Source organism: Bos indicus x Bos taurus, chromosome 11, assembly GCF_003369695.1.
Source record: "Bos indicus x Bos taurus breed Angus x Brahman F1 hybrid chromosome 11, Bos_hybrid_MaternalHap_v2.0, whole genome shotgun sequence".
NCBI classification, from domain to species: Eukaryota; Metazoa; Chordata; class Mammalia; order Artiodactyla; family Bovidae; genus Bos; species Bos indicus x Bos taurus.
The window spans coordinates 47,133,831-47,155,633 of NC_040086.1; the positions used below are offsets into that span (position 1 = coordinate 47,133,831).

General features: G+C 40.1%; 1 protein-coding gene across 2 annotated transcripts in view; it reads left to right on the forward strand.

The window, feature by feature from the left end:
- The window catches only part of EIF2AK3 (eukaryotic translation initiation factor 2 alpha kinase 3), an 81,952-nt gene that overhangs the window by 49,058 nt on the left and 11,091 nt on the right, over positions 1-21,803 (forward strand). For both annotated transcript variants that reach the window (XM_027555477.1, XM_027555478.1), the window contains exons 7-14: positions 603-743; positions 1,593-1,715; positions 3,698-3,915; positions 4,286-4,398; positions 9,345-9,467; positions 13,503-13,652; positions 15,381-16,158; positions 19,447-19,614. In XM_027555477.1, the coding sequence (XP_027411278.1) occupies positions 603-743; positions 1,593-1,715; positions 3,698-3,915; positions 4,286-4,398; positions 9,345-9,467; positions 13,503-13,652; positions 15,381-16,158; positions 19,447-19,614 (1,814 nt within the window). The remainder of the gene's footprint in view (positions 1-602; positions 744-1,592; positions 1,716-3,697; positions 3,916-4,285; positions 4,399-9,344; positions 9,468-13,502; positions 13,653-15,380; positions 16,159-19,446; positions 19,615-21,803) is intronic.

The following is a 21,803-nucleotide window of genomic DNA, read 5'->3' on the forward strand; positions in this document are numbered from 1 at the left end:
TATCCGAAAAATTAAAACAAAATTCTTGTGTGCTACTGGGTAATTGAAAGCCTTTAATATAATACATTTTGAAGACCCTAAAATCTAATTATTTGAACTAATTTTGTGGCCAAATTCTCATAAAATTCTTTTAGCGCTATCAATGTGCTACCCACCCCTCAATCTCAGTGAAATGCAAGAATTTGAAAGAGTAACATGTCACACACATGATATGACAGTATTTAATTGAATTGTTAGTATCTTGTGAATGATAGGTGTTTAGGTTTTCTTAAAGAAAAGGTTACTTCATCTAAGCTATTAGTTTCCTAAGATTACAATTATTTCTTTCAGTTTTCCTGCCAGAGGGGTTTTCCAGTTTTTACCAAAGATTATTCAGTGAGAAACACTGTAACGTGTACATAACTTTCCTGCCCTGTTTTTGTTGAATAACCTTTGGGTCAAATTTGAGTGCTTCAGGCATGAGTCTTTGAAAAGAGCTGTGTAGCACATGAATAAATAACTGAAATTCGTCTAATTTTATTAAATCAAAATGAACCTTTTTGGGAAAAAAAATCATTGGCACTTGATTCTAAATGTAATTGACAGGGTTCTGGTTGATTTAGGAATGTACAGAGGCCAGCTGTATCTGCAATCATCAGTCAGAATTTCAGAAAAGTTTCCTACGAGTCCCAAGGCCTTGGAATCTGTCAATAGTGAAAATGCTATTATTCCTTTGCCAACCATCAAATGGAAACCTCTAATTCGTAAGTGAACTGTGAACTTTTATAAATGTTATTAAGATGTTCAGAGGCCTGATCATGACTGTCTTTGCCCTAGTTTTGAGTATCACGAGGATCACAACTATTATATACTCTGTACTTTCTAATGGCCCTCCTAATGGCTCAGCAGGTAAAGAACCTGCCTGCCAATGCAGACAGGTTCACTCACTGAGTCAGGAAAATCCCCTGGAGGAGGAAATCGCTACCCACTCCAGTATTCTTGCCTGGAGAACCCCATGGATAGAGGAGCCTGGTGGGCTATAGTCCTTGGGATCACAAAGAGTAAGACACTACTGAGCACACATGCTCGTACTTTCTAATAAATGGGGAAGGTATTTCAGAAGTTAATGAATTTTAATTATCATTTACAACATGATTTCATCGAAGCAACAGCTGCTTCTGTAGAAATCAGTGTTAATAAAATGTTTCTCTAGACAGGTTAGAAAAATTTTTAATCATTCTCTGACCATGCCTTGGTATCATTTAGTTTATATTTATGTTAAGAATATTTGTGAAACATTATCTGGCTATCACATCATATTCTTTGAGACACTCAAATGAATTGAATTCAAATATTAAGCCATCTATTTTCTTCGGCTGTCTTTCTGTACCTTGTATATGTTTTTTTATCACATACACCACATCAGATTTTAATGACTTGTATAAATGATTCATCTTCTCTACAAGACTGCTTTTCAAGAGAAAAAATCTTGGGCCATTGTTTGACTAACATATTTAAACTGAACTGTGGTTGAATATCTGTGTTTTGAATGAATGAGGCATGCATATTTTCATTAAAATCATAACAGTGAAGATTTCACCGTTTTCTTTTAGATTCTCCTTCTAGAACTCCTGTCTTGGTGGGCTCTGATGAATTTGACAAATGTCTTAGTAATGATAAGTTTTCTCACGAAGAGTACAGTAATGGTGCGCTTTCAATCTTGCAGTATCCTTACGGTAAGTGTGATTACCTTTGAACTGAAAATGGTGTCTGACTCTTCTATTTATTTTAGTTTATTAATTTGAAATTAATTAATAGAATTCAAATGCAGGGTAATCAGTTGGAGGGTAAAAAATAAAATATCTTGGGAAGCAAAAGTTGTATATGGTGGCCAAGGTTCCAGAGACTGTTTGCAGGGGTTTTGTCACATGCTAGATTGGACACACCTAACTTACCTATGTCTCTATTCCTTCATCTGTAAAACAAAGATATGATAATCCTATATATCTACTTATCGAATTGTTCTAAGGTCTAAATGAAATAATGTAGTCTTTTTTTGTTTTGACATGTACACACTGCTATATTTATTTATTTTAAAAAATGTATTTGTTTTTGGCTGCCCTGGGTCTTCATTGCTGCATGTGGGCTTTCTCTAGTTATGCAGAGCAGGGGCTTCCCACCATGAGTACGCAAGGGCTTCTCATTGTGTTGGCTTCTCTTGTTGCAGGGCACAGGCTCTAGGGCACGAGGGCTTCAACAGTTCTGGTGCCCGGGCTCATTAGTTGTGGCTTGTGGGACCTAAAGCATACAGGCTTCAGTAATTGTGGCTCAATGGTTGTGACTGAACAGGCTCTGGAACACAGTTGTGGCACATGGGCTTAGATACCCCTCAGCATGTGGAATCTTCCCAGACCAGGGATTAAACCCATGTCCCCTGAACTTGCCAGGTGGATTCTTATCCAGTGCTCCATCAGGGAAATCCAATAATGCTTAGTCTTAATTAGCACCAAGTCTGGCAAATAGTAAATGTTCAGTAAGCATTAGTTCTTGTTATTACCTCTTATTTAATGATCAGCTTATATAATGTAGTCTATGTAATATCCATCTGTATAGTGAAAATAGATGTTTCCCATAAGAGCTATGTGAAAATGCTATACAATGGGATTATTTTAATTTTGTTTTAAGACAAGAAAAATTAGCATGGAAGTCGAAAATAGGTGAAATTTGGCATGCAACACATTCCTGTTTATTTAGGAAAGTGAAAGTAAAGTCACTCAGTTGTGTCCAACTCTTTGTAACCCCATGGACTGTAGCCTACCAGGTTCCTCTGTCCATGGGATTTTTCAGGGAAGAATACTGGAGTGGGTTGCCATTTCCTTCTCCAGGAGATCTTCCCGACCCAGGGATTGAACCCAGGTCTCCCGCATTGTAGGCAGACGCTTTACCATCTGAGCCACCGGGAAAGCTGGGTATATTCAGATATGAAAGTTGAACATCTTTTGAACAGTTGAACATTTAAAAAAAAAATCCTCAAATCTGTATTAGGCAAAAACATAGGCTCCTCATCAGTTAGTTACCCTAGATGGTAGAACTGGGAGGTTATTGTAGAATTTAAATTGATTTCGTTAAAAAAAAAACAGAACAAGGTGCTAAAGTCTGTTATTGATCAACATAGAACGCAAAAGAGAATTGTGTAATCTGCCCATACTGTGTAAAACAGAAGTTAAAAAGAAAGCTGCTTTCTAGGACAGACTCATTTTGACAGCCTGAAATGAACCAGAGAGCACAGTGGAAATGTTTTCCTTTCCTTGTGAAGAACGAGTCATGCTAAAATTTGGTATTTTGGTATTTTGTTGGGGCTAAATGAAAGGAAAGTTTAAAATTCTTGAAGGAAGTTTGAATACTAATTTTATTTTCCACTTAAAGGATTGAATTATTAATGAGAAAATGAATAAGAGTTTTTTTTTTTAGTCTTATTATTATTCAGTAGAAAGAAAATATATGGTGTTATGGAATAAAGAAAAATATATCTGTGTAGAAGGAAGAAAAAGCACGGTAAATGAGGCTGTGGAAATTTGCTAAAGAGATGATATTTTAAAAAAAGGAATTGAAAGTGTTATAAGTCATAGGAAATTAGATAATTATTAGCAATTAATGGTGGAACTATATTGGTTTATCCTTTTAAAGAAACCCACTTCTAATGTTTATTTTTTTGAAGATAATGGTTATTATCTGCCATACTATAAGAGGGAAAGAAACAAACGGAGCACGCAGATCACGGTCAGATTTCTTGACAACCCGAATTACAAGAACATCCGCAAGAAGGACCCTGTTCTTCTCTTACACTGGTGGAAAGAAATAGTTGGAACCATAGTGTTTTGTATTGTAGCAACAACTTTCATTGTACGCAGACTCTTCCATCCTCATCCTCACAGAGTAAGACATTTTTTGGAATCTCATTTATTTCAAAGTGTTGGGACTGTAGAAAACTTTATATGTGTGTGTGTGCATGCACACATGCCCATGTGCTGGGCAAAGGGTACATTTCCTTAAATTTCACCCTGAAATCACTGTTGCCTATATTTTTGTTTCCACGTGCTTATCACCCCTCCTTCACTCTTCAACCCTGGCTCCACCCTGATCATTTCCCTTCCCTTTGACAAAGAAAATGCTGTTGTTTTGTGTTCTTCTAATACATTTTTTCAGTATTGTTTGTTCTTCCATGTTATTTTACAGCCTAATATTGTTAGCTAACTTCAGTTCAGCTTTTGTACTGAGAGTGATTTCTTTTCCCCCACCTCTTCAGCAAAGGAAGGAATCTGAAACTCAGTGTCAAACTGAAAATAAATATGATGCTGTCAGTGGAGAAGCTAATGACAGTAGCTGGAATGACATAAAAAATTCTGGATATGTGTCACGGTAAGAGTCTTATGCTAAAGTGTGTGTGTGCTGTAGCTTTTGCTGGTAACTGTTCAAATCCAGAAAGGAATAGCCCTAGATATAGAGAACAAATGGATTGCCAGAATGGAGAGGAATGGGACTGGTGAGCGAAATAGATGAAGACTAGAGTAGTTGTTCATTTGACATGTGCTCTAAACCTCCAGTTATATGGTAAGTCACAGGGATATAATAGACAGTGTAAGGAATATGGTTAATGATACTGCAGTAACTGTCTATGGAAGCAGATGGTTACTAGACTTACCATGGTGATCATTTTATATTGTATACAAATGCCAAATCATTATATAGTGCGCCTGAAACTTACATATTATATGCCAACTATATTTCAATTAAAAAAGAAGAAACAACCTCTAAACTAAGATCTTGTTTAACTTTTTTTTTTTTAATGTATGTGTACTAAGTCGCTTCAGTCATGTCCAACTCTTTTTGACCTTGTGGACTGTGGCCCATCAGGCTTCTCTGTCCTTGGGATTCTCCAGGCGAGAATACTGGAGTGGGTTGCCATGCCCTCCTCCAGGGGATTTTCCAGACCCAGGGATCAAACCCTATTCTCTTATGTCTCCTTCATTGGCAGGCCTGTTCTTTACCACTAGCGCCACCTGGGAAGCCCTGAAACAGACTTATCCTTCAAATGACTTAAACTCATTCAAAGTGGCATAAAAGATGGATAGATGCATAGTGTTACAAAAGTTTAGAATTACAGCCACCATGTATGTCAATTACATCTCAGAAAAATTGAAATTAAAAAAAGAATTATGGCCATCAAATTGAGTTGTTATTCAGATAACTTAGTTATTGAGGGTTTACCATGTATTGGGCTTGACATTAATAATTGATAATTATTACATTACTAAAATATGATATAAATAATAATGTTAATTATTATATTATTAGAGTATGATGTAGATCTCCTGTGTTACTTAATCCTCATTTATCTTATCCTTGTTCTGTCTAAAATAAAAAGCAGAAAAATGGGAGAAATACACCAATAGAATAGATCATTGTTAAAAGCATAAAAAAGAGATTGGTTACTTAAAAAGCAGCCAATTCAAATAATTTGAAAGTAAAATATAAGTAGAGAATCTGTTAGCAGATCTGTCAGGTGTACAGATTTTAATGCTTTGTGGGACTAGAAATGATGCTGTGGTTTGGTTTTCTTATTCCATGGATTATTGCTACATTTCCCCTTGGTTTTGATACTGTGCCTAGCACTTCCGTAATGTGGGGACAAGGGGACGTTCTGTATGAAACTTATTGCTTAATATCCAGGATAATAACAGCTTTATGGCAGAAAAGACTGATAATTACAACTAAAATGTGTGTTATTTTGATCATCTGTGGATTTATCTAAGCTGCATTCATACCGTATCCTCAAAAATTGAGAATTGACTGTAATCAGTATGTTCTAGCAAAACGTACTGGGTGACCAGCAAGTGGTAAAGGCTTTAATACCCTTGCTAATAGAGATGCTGACTTACTTGTCAGTGGCCAACACCACCAGCAGGCAGGGAGGGAGAGGAGACGGGCCCACCAGCTCCATGGGCAATTCACTACCCAAGCCATTCATTGTTCATTCAACATCTATGCTGAGGAACTATGTATAGGACAGTAACTCAGGCTTTGGGGGAAATATCAATAAAAAGACTGGGCTTATCACCTGGAGGAGCTTAAAATCTGTGGAGGAAGGTGATACTAGATAAAACATGTAAGAAAAAAACCCACGAGCTAAGTGACTAATCCTGACCCTGATGATTCAAGGTGTCATAAATGAGGTCACATTTTAATTAAAGCATAAATCATGAGTAAGTGACAGGTGGAGATGGAGGTTGAGTGGGGTATGATGAATAAGCATATATTTGTAAGGCTGTTCTGAAGAGAATTGGAATAATGTACTCTAAAATTGAATCAGACTTAATTTTCCTTTCATTTTATTCAGTATGAAGAGAATGCTGTTGTTTTTAAAATACCGGAGCTCTGTGTAATACCTGGTGTTTATTGAGTGCCTACTATGTTCTAAGCATCATTAAGAGCATGAACTCTGGATTTAGTCATGAATTTAAGTCCTAAGTTGGGACCTGAGTCAAGGTGATACTTAGGTTTATAGAGTCTGTAATCATGTATAGGATATGATTTTATATATAATGGATATATCTCTTTTTCAAAAGATATATCTATTTTCATGTTAGTGTTTTCTTTAATGTAGGAAGATAATTCAGTTGGCCCTCCAGGAGGAGGATGTGAACTTCATGGGCTTTTGCAGTTGGGGAGATGGATTTGTACTGAATTACCTTGAGTAGGTATTTTTAGGCATACAGATTATGACTCTTCATTCTCTGGACAGTAATTGGCCCATGGAGGGTTGGGATGTATTGTCTCTCCTCCTAACACCACGCTCTAACCAGCTGAGCCAACTGCTAAATTAATATGAGTGTGCAAGTCATAAAGTAATAAACTTAGCCTTATAAGGGACACCAAAGGTAATCTAGTTCAACACTCCCTTCCGTGGCTGGAAGAATATCTTCCACAGCACACATGCATGCATTCATTTATTTATTAATTCTTGCATTATTCGATAGATATTTGTTGGACCTTCTATTTGCCAAGTAAAACCAGACTATGGAAATACAGAGAGAAAAAAGAATGCTTTCCTGCAGTCAAGTCTGTTAGTCACTCAGTCCTGTCCAACTCTTTGCGACCCCGTGGACTCTAGCCTGCTAGGCTCCTCTGTCCATGGGATTCTCCAGGCAAGAAGATTGAATTAGGTCTCCTGCATCGCAGGCAGTTTCTTTACTGTTTGAGCCACCAGGTAGTCAAGTCCCCTACAGTTCAGTGGCAGCGGAGAGAGAAAGCTGCATGTAAATAACTGCAAAATAGTAAGACTTAATTTAAATATTCCATGTACTGTGTGCAAAGTGCTATAAGATCATTAAGACAGGGGTCTAGGAAGGCCTTACAGAGGTGGTGAGATAAACAGAATGAATGAAGAATAGAATTTTATTAAGTCCAAATAAGTTCCCATTGGAGCCAATAGTGGAAGCAAAAGCCCTCAAGTTTGAGAAAACCTGGTGCAAGCTGACTGGAATATACAGAGCAGAGAAGCAAGGCCAGACAGTAATGGGGAAATAGGCTACAAAGTGGAGGTCTGCCTGTAAGTGCCAGAGGGTGAGTTAGCTTCTGTCCAAATACCTTTGGTGATGAGCACACTGACTCCTGAGGCATCTCAGCAAATTTCAGATAGCTTTGGTTCCTAGAGAGATTTCTGGATAAAAATGTACTTAAGGGACTTTCTTGGCAGTCCATGGTTAAGACTGCATGCTTCCACTGCAGGGGGCAAGGATTTGATCCCTGGTTGCAGAACTAAGATCCCACATGCTGCATGGTGCAGCCAAAAAAAAAAAGTTACTTAAATATAATAGGACTGATTAAATCTTTTCCATAAAATATACAGGCACTGACATAAGAGTAAAATACATTTTCTACTTGAGTACAGAATGCCACAGGAGATAAAAGGTTACAGAATTAAGGATTATTTTGATGGATGATGGAAAGTATTGGATAGGACAGAAGAGTTTTAAAATTGCTGTGAAAAGACAGCCTTCAGAATGGGAGAAAATAATAGCAAATGAAGCAACTGACAAAGAATTAATCTCAAAGATATACAAGCAGCTCCTGAATCTCAATTCCAGAAAAATAAACAACCCAGTCAAAAAATGGGCCAAAGAATTAAACAGACATTTCTCCAAAGAAGACATACAGATGGCTAACACACACATGAAAAGATGCTCAACATCACTCATTATCAGAGAAATGCAAATCAAAGCCACAGTGTTGTACCATCTCACGCCAGTCAGAATGGCTGCAATCAAAAAGTCTACAAACAATAAATGCTGCAGAGGGTGTGGAGAAAAGGGTACCCTCTTACACTGTTGGTGGGAATGCAAACTAGTATAGCCACTATGGAGAACAGTGTGGAGATTCCTTAAAAAACCGGAAATAGAACTGCCATATGACCCAGCAATCCCACTGCTGGGCATACACACCGAGGAAACCAGAATTTAAAGAGATACGTGTACCCCAGTGTTCATCACAGCACTGTTTATAATAGCCAGGACATGGAAGCAACCTAGATGTCCATTGGCAGACAAATGGATAAGAAAGCTGTGGTACATATACACAATGGAATATTACTCAGCCATTAAAAAGAATACATTTGAATCAGTTCTAATGAGGTGGATGAAACGAGCCTATTATACAGAGTGAAGTAAGCCAGAAAGAAAAACATCAATACAGTATACTAACGCATATATATGGAATTTAGAAAGATGGTAACGATGACCCTATATGAAAGACAGCAAAAAAGACACAGATGTATAGAACAGTCTTTTGGACTCTGTGGGAGAGAGTGAGGGTGGGATGATTTGAGAGAGTAGCATTGAAATGTGTATATTATTATATGTGAAACAGATTCGAGTCCAGGTTCGATGCATGAGACAGGGTGCTCAGGGCTGGTGCACTGGGATGACCCTGAGGGATGGGATGGGGAGAAAGGTGGGAGGGGAGTTGGGGAACACATGTACACCCATGGCTTATTCATGGTAATGTATGGCAAAAACCACTACAATATTCTAAAGTAATTAGCCTCAAATTAAATAAATTAAGAAAAAAATTGCTGTAAGAATAAATGATTAATAAGTGATTCCCCATGAAGCAGAAGCTTTTTAACTTTTTATAAATTTCCCAAGGAAAAAATTAAAATGTGTTTGCTTCATTTATACAAATAGAAAAGCAAAGAAAGCTAAATAAGAATTTATTTACAGTCTATTAAGATAATTTCTAGATTTAGTTTATATAAAGCAAAATTTAAAACTATTGCAAACTTTTAGAAATTTACTTTTTTTTTTTAGGTATCTAACAGACTTTGAACCAATTCAGTGCATGGGCCGTGGGGGGTTTGGAGTTGTCTTTGAAGCTAGAAACAAGGTTGATGACTGCAATTATGCTATCAAGAGAATCCGTCTCCCCAACAGGTAATGGATGATACTTTTAGTAAACTTGGAGTTGGAACTGTATTATCTAATCTCATAGGCAATATGTCCTTCTTACTGTACCCCATAGAGACTATAGAAAACATAGTTTCTGAATCTTATGTCCTAAGTGCCACCAGGTAATCAGCTGACCGCTTTGTATCCTTTTAAAAAATATGCCCTGTTTTTGATTCTTAACAACTCAGGGCATTCCCACAGTGAATTTTGATAACTACAAACTTCTAGTACATATCACCATTGAAAAATAATCTATATTTATTGTGGAAAATAAGAAATAGTATTAAAATAAAGACCAATCCATGTCTGCTCTACCTAGTAATAAAGACTTTTAACATTTTAGGGTATTTTCTTTTGATTTTTTTTACTGGTCATAAATTTACCTCATTGGTAGCACAGTTATCAATATAATACAGTGTATCTATTGCTTCCTTTGTTGTGTGCTCAGTATTTTCCTTGAAATTAAGGGTTTGTTATTGAAATGCTAAAATATTTTGAAGATGTTTTATGCCTGGATAATAGTCCAACGAATACTTGTACCATATCTTATTTAACTGTTTGCTGTTATTAAATACTTAGGTTTCCAATTTGTTGAAATTAAAAATAACTTTGCAGTGTTCGTCTTTTATAGAAAATTTTGATCACATCTATTTCCTTAGGATAGATTCCTGAAAATAGAATTTTGGGCTCAAAACGTGTGCTGCTTAAAATGATTGGCTTTCAGATACCTTTCTTGCCATCTATTGTGGAAGCCTCCTGTGGGTTCTTTTCTTTAAATAATGAATTTATTTACTTTTGGCTGTGCTGGGTCTTTGTTGCTGCACGAGGGCGTTCTCTAGATGTGACGAGCAGGGGACTTCTGTTCCTGCGCAGCACGGGCTCTAGGGCACATGGGTTCAATAGTTGTGGCGCACAGGCTCAGTTGCTCCAGCCGGGCATCTGGGATCTTCCTGGACCAGGGGCCAAACCTGTGTCCCCTGCATTGGCAGGTGGATTCTTAACCAGGGACCGCCAGGGACATCCTCTCCTTTGGATTCTTGATTAAACGTTCACTAATTGCTGGACTGTCATTCTAATGAATAGTTAAACGTGCTGTCCAACAGATAGAGACACAGGAATGAGACGGTCTGAGTGAGACAGGCTGGAACCTGGGACCCTTTGCTGCGATGCTTGCACCTGGACACACTTCTCCTCAAGCAACAAAATACAAAGAAACTATTAATACATAGGACTAATAAATAGTGCACGCATGTGCAGTTGTGGCGAATTGTGGACAAAAGATACAAAGAGATCAAAAAGCCCAACTGCCTCTTTTGAAGATCCTGGAGCAAGAGCAGGGTACTGCGCATGCCCTCTGCACACAACACCACCTAAGGGGTGGGCAGACCACCTAAGCCACCCCTCTGGCACAACCCCTGGACACATGCCTACACTCACCCCATGTAAGGAACCAACCTGCTCCTCCTCGGGCAGTGAGTGAGCAAGGGAACCTGTTGTTTATTCTCGCTGCCCCTGCTATAGCAGGGGCCCCCGTAAAGCCTTGCCTGAATTTCTTATCTGGCTTCTGATCAATTTCTATTGATTAAGGAAGCCAAGAACCCTGGTTGGTAACATGAGTGCTTTGATATATAATTTTCTTTTCTTTGGTATATAATTTTTGCGTAGTTTAAATATTCCTATATATTAGGCTCTGGATAGGATGTAAAATTAAGAAAGGCTTCTGCCCTCCAGACCCTGTAACTATTTGAGGCCCTTGTATGTGTACTCAAATAACTGCAAAGCGAGTGAGATTATCACCCATGGCTTAGCTTAGTAAATAGGTTCTCATGAGGAAAGCACAGATATAGCCAAAAAGCAGTCAAGGAAAGCAAGCCTTATGATGGTGGTGATGTCTGTACCATGTTCAAGGGGAGCCTGTCCCTTGGTGGACACACGTAGGGGAAGGACAGCCAAATGCACTGAATGGGCTGAGCGTAGTCTCTGGGCAAACACTCGCAGAGGTGTAAATATTAGTAAGGATTCTGGCAGGAGTGAAGCAAGGGTAAAAATGGAGGGGTAGGACTTCCCTGGTGAACGAGTGGTTAAGACTCCATGCTTCCACTGCTCAGGGCATGGGTTTGATCCCTGGTCAGAGAACTAAGGTCCTGTAAGCTTTGCAGCATGGCCAAAAAAAATGGAGGAGAGTATGGAAGAAAGATGAGAAAAGTGGCTTCCAGCACCTGAAATGCCAGGCAAGGAGTTTAGATTTTATTCCATAGACAGTCAACTTTGTGCCTTTGAGCAGAAGAAGGACATGATCAAAGTGGAGGTGGTATGTAGTAAGAGACAAGCATGTAAGCATGTTCAGTAGATTTTTTTTTTTTAGAAGTTCAATCCTAAGATGCAGAGCATTAGTGCAGCAGAAGTAGAGACAGATGAGGAAGGAATTGTTCAGTCGCTCACTCGCATCCAACTCTGTGGCACCCCATAAACTGCAGCACAACAGGCTTCCCTGTCCTTCACTGTCTCCCAAAGTTTGCTCAAACTCATATCCATTGAGTCAGTGATGCCATCCAACCATCTCATCCTCTGTCGCCCCCTTCTCCTCCTGCCTTCAGTCTTTTCCAGCATCAGGGTCTTTTCCAATGAGTAGGCTCTTCAAATCAGGTGGCCAAAGGATTGGGGCTTCAGCATCAGTCCTTCCAGTGAATATTCAGGCTTGATTTCTTTTCGAATTGACTAGTTTGATCTCCTTGGAGTCCAAGGGACCCTCAAGAGTCTTCTCCAGCACCACAGTTCAAAAGCATCAATTCTTCCACACTAAGTCTTTTTATGATCCAACTCTCACATCTGTATATGACTACTGGTAAAGCTATAGCTTTGACTATATGGACCTTTGTCAGCAAAATGATGTCTCTGCTTTTTAAATGCTTTCTAGGTTTGTCATAGCTTTTCTTCTAAGGAGCAAGCATCTTTTAATTTCATGAGTCGATTCACCACCACAGTGATTTTGGAGCCCAAGAAAATAAAGTCTGTCACTGTTTCCATTGTTCCCCCATCTGTTCTCCAAGTGAGGAAGAAATGAGTGTCAGGAATTAAAAGGAGGAGCTGATAGGATTTGGTCACTGAATGTGAAGAATTCAGAAATCTATTGGAATTTTCAGGGCAGGACCATTAACAGTAATAAAGCCCAGCGAGAAAAGTGGGAGTAGCTGACTCTTAGGGAGGGAAGAGGATATAACATATTCATTAATATTATGTTGTTTCAGGTGATGGTGGAATCCCTTGAATGTGAGCTTAGATCCATCAGAAAAGGTGTCAGAGCAGATCAACTCCAGATGCTTTTCTGGCTAAACATTACTGCCGTGATATTCAGTGAAAGTGAAAGTGTTAGTCACGCAGTCATGTCCTACTCTTTGCGACCCCATGGACTGTAGCCTGCCAGGCTCCACTATCCATGGAATTCTCCAGGCAAGAATACTGGAGTGGGTTGCCATTCCCTTCTCCAGGGGATCTTCCTGACCCAGGAATCAAAGCTGGATCTCCTTTGTTCCAGGCGGATTCCTTACCGTATGAGCCACCAGAGAAGCCTGAGGCTTTAAACAGAGAAGGACACACATACAAGCCTTTTGGATTCTTGCGTATACCTTGTCAGGGTGCTTCTTCTCTGTCTTCCAGAGCTGCCAGGCTGAGCCCTCTTTTCTGAATACTTTACTTCCACCTCTTCATCTCCCTATTAAGGAATGAGCATTAAGCAATTACCTTCAAGGGTCTGTAGTCATTCATTTTTCGTCAGTTAAGAACTCTTTATTTGAGTGGATGGGTACACTTGTAGCACTTATTTCTAGAAGAGAAAATAAATACTATACATTTTTTTTTAATACAACACTTTGTTGGTTTTTAGAATTATGCTACTAGGCTGATTTTTCTGTTTCTGATTTTTAGAGTCAAGCAAGAATTCTTTTCTTAGTATTTTGCACTGTTGGATATAACTGCTTCTTCAGAGCAACCTTCAGTGTCTTCTTTGTTTCTCTGTTTCAGGGAACTGGCTCGGGAGAAGGTAATGCGAGAAGTGAAAGCCTTAGCCAAGCTTGAACACCCAGGAATTGTGAGATATTTCAATGCTTGGTTGGAAGCGCCACCAGAAAAGTGGCAAGAAAAAATGGATGAAATTTGGCTGAAAGATGACAGGTAACTTGGTTTGACATCGACTTAAAAATGAGTGTTTCTTTCAGGTTAATCTTTGATTTACATGAATAAAATATCCTTTCTATTACTATAACTTTAGAGGTTGGTTTTTTTTTTCAACAAAAGAATAGCACATTACTGATTCTGTTATCATGTTTTAGAATCTTCTTTAATTACTTAAGTTGGTTTAGTTTTTAGAACATGAACTTTTTTTTCCCTTTGTTTGTCCAGAACATGAATTTCTAAACTCATTGGTAGATAGGGCTCTATGATTTATAATTCACTGAGGGATTTACAGTAGCCTTTCTCAATGAGAGACACTGTCTGACTTTTGTCTCCATTTTTTATTTTCAATTTTCATTTAGTTTCTTAGGACTGATGGTTAGCAATTTTACAACTCCTTTCTGAAGTAGTTTTAAACTACTTGCATTTAAAAATATATGAACTCAGGCAACCTGTAGATAATTCCTATGTTAAATATGCTATTCCCTAGGAGAGAAGGTCCTTTTAAAAACTACTAAATAAAAAGAAAAAGGAAACAGGTTACTTACCAAAGGGCTGGAGTAAAAATAGACTACTTACTCAATAGCATGAGTACATGCGTGTGTGCGAACACGTGCGTACTCAGTTGTGTCCGACTCTGTGACCCAGTGGACTGTAGCCCACCAGGTTCCTACGTCCGTGGAATTTTCCAGGGAAGAATACTGGAGTGGAATTTCCTCCTCCAAGGGATATTCCCCACCCAGGGATCAAACCTATATCTCCTGTGTCTCCTGCATTGGCAGGTGGATTCTTTACCACTGAGCCACCTAGGAAGCCTACTTACTAAGTAGACTACTTAGCTACTAAATAAACTGCATTTTATTCAGCTGGAATAAAATTTCTGCCTAAAAGTACCTAACACAGCCCTAGGTCCACATGAGGTACCTAGTTAGCTACAGTGACCATTGTCTATAGCCCAACCACAGAAGGACCAGGAGAAGTGGCTCTGTATGTCAAGCCCTGATTTGGATGGGGGCTTCCAAATCACAGGTACTGAGGGTTCCTGGCCTTGATCTTCCTTTGTGCCTTGTGTTTTACATAGAACCTGGCTGCTCTGGGCATGACAGTCCCAGATAACAGTTTCTGGTATGAAATCAAGCTTTCCAATTAAGGAATGGCCCGACTGATCTTTGTCTCCTGTGGCATGTTTTCATTGAATTTCTGTGTCCTCCTTTGGTAACTGGCTTTATTACAGTTGAAGCTTTGGAAGCAAAGGGTGTAGTTACAACATTGTAAGTCAGCTATACCTCAATAAAAATAAATCAATAGAGGGTAGGAGGGAGGCTCAAGAAGGAGGGCATATATGTATACTTATAGCTGATTCATGTTGTACAGCATGCATGCTAAGTCGCTTCAGTGTGTCAGACTGCAACCCTATGATCCGTGGCCCGCCAGGCTCCTCCCTCCATGGTATTCTCCAGGCAAGAGTACCGGAATGGGCTGCCATGCCCTCCTCCAGGGGATCTTCCCGACCCAGGGATCAACCCCACGTCTCTTAAATCTCCTGCATTACCACTAGTGCCACTTGGGAAGAACATAACATTGTAAAACAATTGTACTTCAGTAAAAAAATAAATTTAAAAAAAGATACTCTAAAAAAATTTAATAAACAAGCAGACAGAGGATGTAGTTCATGCAATTTAATCTGCACATGTTCACTCTTGTGCCTTTTACTTCTTCCATTCTTAGCACAGACTGGCCGCTCAGCTCTCCTAGTCCCGTGGACGCGCCTTCTGTTAAAATACGCAGAATGGATCCTTTCTCTACAAAGGAATGTATTGAAATCATAGCTCCTTCGCCACACAGCAGCAGGTCTTTTTCAGTTGGGATTTCTTGCAGCCAGACCAGTTCATCCGAGAGCCAGTTCTCTCCGCTGGAGTTTTCTGGGATGGACCACGGAAATGTGAGCAAGTCAGCAGATGCAGTATGCCAACTCCAGGACAGCTGCCTTACAGACTGCGAGGGGGAGGATGGTACCATGGATGGTAATGATGAAGGGCACTCCTTTGAACTTTGTCCTTCGGAAGCTTCTCCTTACATAAGGTCCAGGGAGCGAACCTCCTCGTCTATAGTATTTGAAGATTCTGGCTGTGATAACGCGTCCAGCAAAGAGGAGCCCAGAATGAACCAACCCCCTGTGGGCAACCATTATGCGAATAAACTGTCTGCACTCCGGCATTCCGGTAGCAGATCTTCGGAACCTACTGTGTCTGTTTCTCCGTCAAGACCAACCACTTTAAGTTTAGACCTCACTAAAAGCTCGGTGGGGAAACTCCAGCCCAGTTCGCCCAAGGTGTATCTGTACATCCAGATGCAGCTGTGCAGAAAGGAAAACCTCAAAGACTGGCTGAACAGCCGCTACACCATTGAGGCGAGAGAGAGGAGCGTATGTTTGCACATCTTTCTGCAGATTGCAGAGGCGGTGGAGTTTCTGCACAGCAAAGGGCTCATGCACAGGGACCTCAAGGTCTGTTATCTGTGGTTTGTCACCTGAGGGTTTCAACCTGTTTTATTTTTCTATTTATTTCATTTACTTATTTTTTAAAAATTGATCTTATTTATTTGAGTGCATTGGGTCTTTGTTGCAGCACACAGGATCTTTTAGTGCTGTGGCTTCTCTTGTTGCAGAGTACAGACTCTAGAGTGCTTTGACTTCAGTAGTTGTGGTGCATGGGCATGCTGCAGTCCATGGGCTTGCGAAGAGTTGGACATGACTGAGCAACTGAATTGCACTGAACTGATGGGCTTAGTTGCTCCCTAACACGTGGGATCGAACCAGTGTCCCACCAAGATTCTTAACCACTGGCCCACCAAGAAAGTCCTTTACTTATTTATTTTTCTTTTTAGAAGATTGACTTGACTTTTCTGAACCACTTTTCAGAGTCAGGCCCATCTGGGCCAGCCCCCTGGGAGCTGAGTGACTGCACATCTCAGCCTCAGTTTGTTGTTATTATTCAGTTGCTTGATCACGTCTGACTCTTTGCCACCCCGTGGACTGTAGCCAGCCAGGCTCCTCTCTCTGTGGAATTTCCCAAGCAAGAATACTGGAATGGGTTGCCATTTCCTTCTCCAGTACTTATTTATTTTTATTGAAGTAACACAATGTTGTATTAGTTTCAGGTGAACAGCAAAGGGATTCAGTTATATATATATTCCCAGTTGAAAAGTTCTTTACTGTGTTCATTCTGACCTGTCACTGAGCCTAATGTTAAGCCTTCTAGGCCCTATAACTTTTTTATATTTTGGTCACGTGTTTGTCACATGTCAGTCTCAGCATAACTGCCAGCAGTTCTCAGGGCTCCATGTTTTAAGTCTTTTGGAGGTGCTGGGGAGAAAAGTATTTTTTTCTGCTGCTGTTGATCAAGAAGTCCTGGGTTTTCTTCTAATTAATAAGCCAGGGACACACTGTTGTTGTTCAGGTGCCGATTGTCTTCAACTCTTTGTGACCCCATGAACTGCAGCACACCAGGCCTCAGTGTCCCTTACCATCTCCCAGAGTTTGCACAAGTTGATGTCCATTGCATGCCGACCAATCATCTCATCCTCTGACTTCCTCTTCTCCTTCTGCCCTTTATCTTTCCCAGCATCAGGAACTTTCCCAATGAGTCGTCTGTTCCCATCAGGTGACCAAAATACTATCCCCAAACCAGTCTTCTGGCCAGGAGCTGGGATTATGCTTATTGGTGGATGCAAGCTCTAGATGCCACCTCCAGATAACATCCCACATGAACCATGAACTTGCTGCCCAGAAGAAGGGAATCCCTAAAGTCACTTCCAGATGCTTCCGGTAGAAGCATAGAGGGATGGATAGATGCTGGAGAACCAAAAAGGAACCAAAGTCTGTTAGTGTTGGTTACATAGAAGCTGACACCAGAGCCCAGAGAGGGGAGGAGTGAGGAAATTGAAGGCAGCACAGTCTAATCCTATCTCTTGTACAAGGTTATTTGAGGAAGAGTAGGGTGTTGTGTGCTAAGTCAGTCAGTCGTGTCCAACTCTTCTTGATCCTGTGGACCGTAGCCCACCTGGCTCCTCTGTCCATGGGATTCTCCAGGCAAGAATACTGGAGTGAGTTGCTATTTCCTTCTCCAGGGGATCTTTCTGACCCAAGGATTGAAACTGCATCTCCAGCATCTCCTGCATTGGCAGGCAGATTCTTTACCACTAGTACCAGTTGGGAAGCCCCATTTGAAGCCCAACGAAAGTAAATTTTATGAGCTAAATGGCTTTTTTCCCCCCTTATTTCAAAGGCCTATGAATGGTGGTCATGTTAGCTGAGGTTAGAGTAAGCTGTAGGAAAAGATGATAATATTATATATGCATATATATATATATATATATATTTTTTTTTTTTTTTTTGCTGTGGACCATTCCATTTTTAAAGTCTTTATTGAATTTGTTACTATGACTTATGTTTTGGTTTCTTGGCCAAGAGGCATGTGGGATCTTAGCTCCCCAAGACCAGGAATCCAACCTGATTCTCTGCATTGGAAGGCGAAGTCTTAGCTTCTGGGCTGCCGGGGAAGTCCCAGGGTGACATATTTCTTGTGCAGGATTTTGAATGTGAGGAGCCCATGGTTAGGTGTATCCAATGAGCAGCTGCATATAAGAGTTTAGAATTCGGGACAAAGTTTAGAATTTGGGACAAGGTATATGGGACCCTGTATTAGAAGAGACAACATAAGATTGTAGTTAAGGGAATTCCCTGGCAGTCCAGTGGTTAGGACTCTGCACTTTCACTTATGTGGGGCCCAGGTTCAATCCCTGATCAGGGAACCAAGATTCCTCAAGCTGCACAGCCAGGAAGAAAAAAAAAAAAAATATATATATATATATATATATACACACACACATATATATATATAAAGATTGTTGTTAAGAGCTCTTATTATTCTCCTTGACAGCCTACATTTCCCTTTTATAACAAGCCCAAAGGTCAGTCTGTTTCATTCCTTCACCATGTAGTAGTGATTTGCTACCGTAGGGCAAGAATTGGACACGTGGCAGTGGAGCAGATACCCTTTTCTCATGGAGCCAGACTGCCTGGGTTTGAACCTGCTCCACTCCTTACTAACTGGGTGACCTTGGGTGATTTACTTAGCTTCTCTGGGCCTCAGTCTTCATATCTGTGGAAGGAGGGACCAATAGGACTAAAAGGGTTATGAGTATTGCATGAGTTAATAATAATAAACAGTAATAAACCACTTAGATCATCTTCTGGCCTATTGCAAGTGCTCTGTGTGTGTTTGTTATTATTATAATCATCCTTTAGGTCAGAATGTAGAGGAGCTTGCCGAGTGTATAGAATAATGAGATTTAGTTGTTATGTGGCTGCCCGGATGGGAAAAGGAGTTTGGGGGTAAATGGATACGTGTGTGTGTGTGTGGCTGAGTCCCTTTGCTGTTCACCTGAAACTGGCATAACATTGTTAATTGGCTGTACCCCCAATACAAAATAAAAAATTAAGAAAAGAATAAGGAGATTGAGGATTAAGTACCCTAGACACTAGGGAATGTGAATCTCTAAGGATTTATTTAAACAGATGTTCAATGAACACTTGCTCCCCTTGCCTTTTCTTTATTCACAGTACTTGTCTAGAATGAAGGATTGTTTTCATTTTCATATTAGTCCATTGTAAAGGGAAAGATGCCTGAGAATATCAAGTGTCCTGTATTTATTTTCTGTAGTCATTTAAATAGTTCTCGTCCCTGTCTCTCCTCCATACACACCCACTGTGCTTTTACCTGCTTTTTCCCAGCCTTCCAACATATTCTTTACAATGGATGATGTGGTCAAGGTTGGGGATTTTGGACTGGTGACAGCAATGGACCAAGACGAGGAAGATCAGATGGTTCTGACCCCAATGCCGGGCTACGCCAGGCACACGGGACAGGTGGGGACCAAGCTGTATATGAGCCCGGAACAGGTGAGCTCTTCCTTTTCCTTCTGAGGATAAATAGATTTTTGTTAAAATAGTTTTTTTAGGTATGCTCTGTCTTTTTTTTTTTGGCCATGAAGTCTGGCCTGCAGGATCTTAGTTCCCTGATGATAGATCGAACCTATGCCACGTACTTTGGAAGCACAGAGTCTTAACCACTGGACCACCAGGGAAGTCCCTAAATAATTTATTAATGAGGATGGCAGCAAGCTAGATGTACCCCTGTGAATCTCCATCTGTGCTACATTTCAAATACCCAATAAAATAAAAATCTGAAAATGATGAAAACTGATAGTAGTGTTCCACAGGCAACACAGCTAGGGTGCAATTCCTGCAACCTGGATTGGGGGTGGATAAAGAAAAATATTCACAATGCATGAAATGTGCTTGCCTTCTGAACCAGAACCTGACAACAGCCAGAAATTTAGTGTTTATTTATTTTTGGCTCTGCTGGGTCTTCATTGCTGCAGGCTTTTCTCTGGTTGTGGCAAGCAGGGGCTGCTGTCTGTTGTGATGCGCAGGCTTCTCATTGTGGTGGCTTCTTTTATTGCAGAGCACAGGCTCTAGGCAGCGGGCTTCGGTTGTAGCCCATGGGCTCAGTAGTTGCAGTTCCCAGGCTCTAGATCACTGGCTCAATAGTTGTGGCCCACGAGCTTAGTTGCTCTGTGGCAGGTGGGACCCTCCCAGACCAGGGATCGAACCTGTGTCTGTTACACTGGCAGGCAGACTCTTTACCACTGGACCACCAGGGAAGTCCCAGAAATTTAGAGGAGACTTTGAATGTCCTCCTCCCAAACCTAACTCTCATTTCCCCTTATGTGAACTAGGTAGGAACTGTTTTCAGAGACAGTTGGAGGTAGTTTAGTGAACTGCCCTCTGTGTTCATCCACAGGCATGGCAGGAAACAGAGGCGGACAGGCTGAGCTGTGTTGCCTTGTGGGAAAAACTGTAAATGGAATGGAGACCAGAAGTGGTGGGAGCAGGGCATCCTGGGAGATTGAGTGTAGCATCCCCAGAGCTGATGATATTCACAAGCTTATAGATGCTTAGAGGAGTGGTTCTCAGACTTTTTGGCCAGTGCCTGTTTATACTTAAATATGATTGAGAGCTTAATAATTTTTCTTGTAAGATTATATCTATCAATATTTGCCACATTAGAGATGAAAGCAGAAATTTATAAAATTTTAGTAATTCAATTAAAAATGACTGTCTTAAATCTATAAAATCTTCAAGATACTTTCTGAAAAATAAATATTTTCCCAAAGAAAACTAGTGAGAATAGTGGTATTTATTTCCATTTTTTTAAAGCTCTTTACTCTCTGACTTAAAAGGGTTAGATTTCATATCTGCTTTTGCATTTAATCCCTTGAACTATGTTATTTTGGTTCAAGTATATTAAGCAAATCTGACCTCAAACAGATACGCAGTGGGGAAGGGAGGAACATTTTAATACCATTTCCAGGTAGATATGGGCATCACCAAAACTCAAGAAGCAAAAGTTTCTGAAGTTTCTGAAGAATCATTTGCCCTGTGGAATCTAAAACCATAGCAGTGGACATTCTGTATTCTGTTACTGTAACACCCATTTCACACTTTGAATGGACCTCTTTTTCATGCATGAGTTTTTAAAGTTGTGCGTTGGTCATTTGGAAATTATTGGGTCTCTACGTTATGTGTCTTCCAAAAATTGTCACAATTCAGTATTGTTGTTGTTTATTCGCTAAGTCGTGTCCAACTCTTTGAATGCCATGGACTGTAGCCACCAGGCTTCCCTGTCCTTTATTATCCCTCGGAGTTTGCTCAAACTCATGTCCATTGAGTCGGTGATGCCATCCAACCATCTCATCCTCTGTCACCCCCTTCTCCTATTCCTCTCAATCTCATATAATATTTTTAAAAATCATCAATATTTTAATATCACCAACCAAGCTCACCAGAAAGCGCTTTTAAGTATTAGGAAAGCTGTCAGGTTCCCAGTGATGGACACAAATTTTCCAAAATTCTGAAGTTCACTTCAAAGTTCAGCTTTTATCTTTGGCAACAACTGTCAGTTTTCCTTGAAGTGCCATTCTCACTTCATTCATCTTTAAGAAAATACTGTCAAGTATCCAAGTCTGAATAACCACAGTTGGTCTACCAGTTTTTCTTTCAAGTCAGAGTGGTGCTCGATGAGAAGT